Raw genomic sequence first — 6,260 nt, forward strand, 5'->3', positions numbered from 1 at the left:
TTGCTGTTGCTGCTGTTGCTGTTACTGCTGTTGCTGTTGTTGTTACTGTTGTTGCTGCTGTTGTTGTTACTCCTACTGTTGTTGTTACTGCTGTTACTGTTGTTGTTACTGCTGTTGCTCCTGTATCTTTCAAATCACGTTTCTGTTGCTTGGCAATGCCTACAATGAGGTGCTTACGTCGATAGCACGCTACCGACAACTCCAACATGTAAAATAAAGGGAAACGCATTATAGAAAGGGCGTACGGAATCTTAGAAATACGAGAAAAAGAAAACAACAACATTCCAACTCCATTTGCAATTGAATCATTACATTTACCCCGATTTTCATGCACGCATACGTCCATTCATCGTTCCAATTTTCATTACATTGCATTAGTACATTTACCACAGTATTATTAATGTTCACCTCCAACTCTCTCAGCGATAGTCGAATGAACGTATTGCTGACCATTTACACCATACCGCGTTCACAATCCAACAAGTTTGAGGTAGCTCAACTAATAATACATGTCTTATAACGTACTAATATTAATTATAATAATATATGCGTCTACCCAATTTGCTCTGACCCGCAGTGACTCCAAAAGGGAGCAGTGTACTATATTAGTTAGCCTATAAAATTCATCTGAACTTTAAAATCACAGTATATAAATACATGATAATAGTTTAGGTAGCCTATGATGTACAATTATCTACATGAACAGTATAAAGAAGTTAGTCATCTCCTATAGATGAAATGATGGGAAATATGGGGAGCACGATCAGTAGGATGCAACCATCAGAGAAAGTCTTCCCTGCTAAGGGTTTATGACTTTACCATCAAACACGAGTGAATGTCAGGACACTTCCCTAAACTACCGAACTCTCACACATCTTTTTTTTTTTACGGTCGTATACCATGAATATATCTATACCAATCCACCTTGTATAAATACATTCATAGTTACATTTATAACAGATAAAAACATCGTATGAGTTAACGTGAACGTATTTGTGTGATGCATATCGATACATTCTACACGTAATACGTTTACGCATTCCTTATGGCAGTACGCTTGCTTCTCAGCAACTATTTTGGGCTAAAACGTCGCAAACCCGAATGTGCAGAAAATTTATCCAACTGACCTATCCACCTAGGCACGCCAAGCATCCCCTACCTTGGCTATTGTTGCCGGATCAGTCAAGCCAAATGGCTCCACGCGTTTCTTCACACGTGCGCCAAAAAAAACGTCGCTTTCGCGGCACTCCGTTGCCAAGCATCGTCTTTTACGTCCGATTGCGCAACAACGATTGGTGGGAGCCACGTCTCCTTCAATATATATATATATATCATGCAAATTCACTGCTCGAGCTCACACACTCCCGAACGACTGACAATACACGTTCGAAACTTTCAACAGGTCTTGTCTCTTGTATCTTGGGGTCCCTCTCTTGTATTTCACAAGGCCCTGATTCTCTCTTTGGAATGTGTGGGGAATTTATTCTTATTCTACTTCTTATTCCTTCTTATTTCTTATTCCTTCTTCTTTTTTATTTCTTATTCCTTATTCCTTCTTCTTATTTCTTATTCCTATTCCTTCTTCTTATTTCTTATTCCTATTCCTTTTTTTCTTATTTCTTATTCTTATTCCTTCTTCTTATTCTTCTAATTCCTTCTTCTTATTATTTCTTATTCTTCTTATTATTCTTATTCAGCAGTCAGTTCAGGTAGTCAGTTTTTTAGCCAAATGGCACTGAGGGTGGTCACATCCAGAGTTCTTTTTGCGCTGTGAGTGAGTATACACGCGTTTTGCTCGAGATAACTTCAGGTGGTAATTGAGTGATTATTTGGCTTTGTTGCAACACATTAGGTTATAGGTGTTTTTGTTTGCTGCTGTTGCTGTTGTTGCTGGTTCTGTTGTTGTTGTTGTTGTTGCTGCTGCTGCTGCTGTTGTTACTGCTGTTGCTTTTACTACTGTTGTTAGTACTGTTGCTGCCGTTGTTAGTACTGTTGCTGCCGTTGTTAGTACTGTTGCTGCCGTTGTTAGTACTGCTGAGAGGGTCTATGTTCCCCAGGGTACTGCCGAAACGTATACCCTGGGTACGGTCCGGTATACCGGAACGTACCCTGGTACTATCTAATATGCCGCACCGTACTTCGCCTACTCCACTAACGAGTCTAGGGAGTCGCCTACGCCTACTCCCTAACCCTAACCCTAACCCTAACACTAACCATAACACGAACCCTAACCATATCAAATAGTTACCAGCTTATTAACTGCAGCTCATTAATCGATACGGCCTGTTCGACTCGGACAGTTTTCTCTATGCAACGTGGCCGCTGCCTCCTATGTGTTCTCTCTAAAGCTGGCATCGAGATCTTAGCAGCCAGCGTTATTATGTCGGGATGTATACAAAGAACAATCTAGTTGCTTAAAGCCTTGTTGCGAAACCCAATAAAAATACGTATGTTTAACGTGTATGGTATTTATAGTAATATAGTAAAATATTATTGTTTAGTAGTAGATTAGTATGGTTAGTGTTTTTATTGAAAAAAATACATAGTTGGGTTTGCATAGGCTTTAATGGCTACCGTACGGAGTGCGTTGTTATCGAAGTCCTGTACATTTATTTGTTTATTTATTTGTTTGTTTATTAATATGTCTTGCAGATTCTGGGATTACTGTGTGAGCAGCAGGTCTCTACACACTGTCGCTCTTCGCAACGAGTTGCGGGTGCGTGTGCTGTTCACTTGTTTCGCTGCCCTCAACATTCCGTGAAGCTCGATTACTGAGCTGTATATTATAATAACAGTTATTATTATAACAGCCATTATATATAGCGCGTTTGCGTTATATACACTAGAGTGATCGTGCCGCATGCGCTATCTTGCAGCCTGTTACGTGGCTCCCTCTCGTGTGTCAACGTAATATTAGTTAGAAGGTGGTCTTGTTTTGTTTTTTTGCTGTCACGCGCTTATCCGATGCTTGTTAATTGAATAATCTTAAATCTACTCTTCACTCATCATGGCTGTGCGTGGTCGCCAAGTAATCAAAATTATAGACCAAATACCTATTATCTTGGTTTTTGTGCACAGGGCGTTGGGCGTGCGGCTTTACTTTAACTTGTGGTGTTTGTAGACGGAGGATCTTGGAACAAACATTACAGCAAGTTATCGCAATAATAGGCGAAGAGAGTAGTAGAATACATTTCGCGTGTTAATTGTCCTTTTTAATTAAGACGTTCCAAGTCCTGTGGATTGGAGCGCGGAATAATGAATGAGTATATAAGAGTAAATAATATCTGGACTATTACCTCATGCTCCTCCTTGACGAAAACCACTTTGGCCAAAAAATAAGAAGCAAAAGACCACACTATACGGAATATTCGCGCAAAATGATTATGTAGAAAAATAGAGTGTATAGAAGACTATAATATCATAAATGTATGCGGTTTATAGGCCGCTGTAGTTAACCACTGTAGTATTTTCCTCCGGCGGGAATGGTGTAGTTGCCTAGGTTGCCAGTAGCAGACATAATCTCGCAGCTTTGGGTTCCTTCTTGAATCCACACGAACCCGAAGCACGAGGGTGACATAAGACAGGACACTCCACACGCTATCACCGATGCTGCTTCTGTTGTTGTTGCCATGACAATGCGACCCAGCTGCTGCCCGGCCTGGATCTCGCTATTGCGGAATTTCATCTCGCTGAATTTGTCATCTACACGTGCGAGAACGAAATTTCATGTTGTGGTTGTCAGCACGCAATATACTTCGCATGAGCTGACATTGAGGGAATAGATTTGCCCCTGCAGAACCGGGCTCCCGTTTCTTTAATTTATGACAGAGAAGACAAAATTATAGGGTTAAAGCCCTAAGAACATCTCTGAAGAATAACTTAAGACGGACGGACGGACGGACGGACGGACGGACGGACGGACGGACGGACGGACGGACGGACGGACGGACGGACCCGACTGACGGACGGGCACTGGACCGGACGCGACGCTTCCGGCACGAACGGACTCCATTGTCATTCTGCAAGCTGCAATGTGATTGTGTCACATGATCACAGATGAGCTAAAAACGAAGAAAGGAATCATGGCGTCGTCTGCTCACCTTCATAAACTCTGTAGACAGAGTTTATCGAGCTTGCTCCACACATCACAGTGGCGTCGCCCTCGCACGCCATGTTACAGTCTGAGTCCGGTCGACGTCCGAACCTGCCGTATTCCATGCCGCACTTACATCTCTTTCCTCTCGCTAGACCCATGAACACGTACTGGAGCTGAGTGCAGTGAGCAGCGCATGCGGTCGGAGTCATGGCGTCGGAAACGTCGTCGAACCGTATCATATCCTTCACCGTGTCGCCGTTATGATTGAGAAAGCAGCCGATATATTCCAGCCTCATGGCGTCGCCTGACAATATACACTCATATAAAGCAATTATTACGTTGTTATAATGATTTATTTATCTTAAATATATTATCATATATCATTATATTATCATTACATCATCATCATCATATCATCATCCAGCAGCAGCCGCAGCATCATCATCATCATCATTCATCACCATCATTACTATTATTATTATTATTATTATCTATTACTATAACGTTATTATTACTTATATTATTATTATTTTATGCCCTGATGCCGCCACGTTATTGGCGCGATATTTTGGGTGACGGCATGCCAATTTGGTGCAGTATATAGCATAGCCTACAGGATATATTTTGTAATCGTACTTTCTGGAAGCTCACTACGTGATATGTGTTGGTGTATATCTATGGATATACAGGCACCGCGGCAATTCACATTTTATCTTCAACCCTGTATTCTATGAATTATTTGCTCTCCATAATGCGCTAGCCGGACAGCACGTGTACTCGACCTGCTTGATACATAGGCTCATTGCATAGAGCTAACGAGTAACAAACCAGCGAGGACGAAGAGCGACCGCAAATTGTGACCACTTTAATTAACATCTCGTAGCTTGCTTAGAACCGAGTTGTCGATTTCTAATAGGTTGCCGGCTGCTGGCTGCTTGCTGCTATTTCTAAGCCGATCCACTTGAATATGCTGTCTTCGTGAGAATGCAATCGGCGGCAGTGTTGAGTAGTTCAAAAAGAGTTTTATATTATAGATCCAATTATAAGCTCTTTGTCTATGGCGTTGGCTTGGTGACAGCGCGCGTTCCCCGTTTCATCATATATTATATATATATATATCATATATCGCTCAACTGCGCATGCCCCCCCCCCACACCCACCGACTGAACGATGGAACAGGTAATGCCAACCGAGTTTATAAACCGCCAAAGATATTGCCGCATAAGTAGTGTAGCATTGTGTTATTTAATAATGTGAGCAATAGGACGGAGTATATTCCTGCCCCGGTTATTTTCGCGCGTGAGACGAATAAAAAAGTTATATTGTATATAAAAATAAACAATAAGATTTTGTGTGATAAGCTATCGATCAGCTGTTTTATATACCTAATAGGCGCAAGCTCAGACTAAATATCACAACCATGCAGTATCGCACACCACAGAGTGTTGGCACACAACGGCGCACGCCCACGCGCAACGCCACGCGCACGCGCGACAGCAGCCAACGCGCACATCGGCACACGCACGCGCCCACTCCAGAGAACGCACACGGCAAACACGCCCACCCACACCACACACCCAACCCTCTGTCTCTCCCTACCACAGACGAGAGCCACACACACACACACACACACAACCACACAATGAGGGGCATGCACACACAAGCCACACACGTACACACAACACACCACAGCACAACACGCAACACAGCGGCAGAGAGAAGGCACACACGTACACCACAGACATATATATATAATAGTCAATTGCAAATTCACTGCTCGAGCTCTACGACACTGCCCGAAACGACTGACATGTATAACACGTTCGAAAACTTTCAAACAAGTCTTGTCTCTTGTATCTTGGGGTCCCTCTCTTGTATTTCAAACAAGCCCTCGATTCTCGTCTTTGGAATGTGCTGGGGAATTTATTCTTATTCCTACTTCTTGATTCCTTCTTTATTTCTTATTCCTTCTTCTTTTTATTTCTTATCTTATTCCCTCTTCTCATATTTCTTAGTGTCCATTATTGCTCATTTTTTCTTATTCGTTAATTCATATTCTTCTCTATTCCTTCTTCTGTATTATTCTTATTCTTCTTTTATTCTTGATAACCGCAGATCAGTCAGGTAGTCAACAAAGCAGAGAGAGGGACAACAAGAGGCACTA

At 42.2% G+C, this 6,260-nt stretch overlaps 1 protein-coding gene across 1 annotated transcript; it reads right to left on the bottom strand.

The window, feature by feature from the left end:
• Positions 1–3,447: 3,447 nt before the first annotated feature.
• On the bottom strand, positions 3,448–4,374 carry LOC106814696. Its single transcript, XM_014819041.1, has 2 exons — positions 4,101–4,374; positions 3,448–3,702 (listed from the first exon to the last, which is right to left on the bottom strand). The coding sequence occupies exons 1-2, from the start codon at positions 4,333–4,335 to the stop codon at positions 3,452–3,454; spliced, it is 486 nt and encodes a 161-aa protein (XP_014674527.1). The 5' UTR covers positions 4,336–4,374; the 3' UTR covers positions 3,448–3,451.
• Positions 4,375–6,260: the final 1,886 nt, after the last annotated feature.

The sequence above is a fragment of the Priapulus caudatus genome, unplaced genomic scaffold, assembly GCF_000485595.1.
Source record: "Priapulus caudatus unplaced genomic scaffold, Priapulus_caudatus-5.0.1 Scaffold964, whole genome shotgun sequence".
Lineage (NCBI taxonomy): Eukaryota > Metazoa > Priapulida > Priapulimorpha > Priapulimorphida > Priapulidae > Priapulus > Priapulus caudatus.

Excerpts from the sequence above, each read along its gene's own strand:
- LOC106814696 (XM_014819041.1), bottom strand. The coding sequence starts at position 4,335 with ATGATACGGTTCGACGACGTTTCCGACGCCATGACTCCGACCGCATGC. Across the intron at positions 3,703-4,100 it reads TGTCTACAGAGTTTATGAAG|ATGACAAATTCAGCGAGATG; the intron begins GTGAGCAGACGA and ends TCGCACGTGTAG.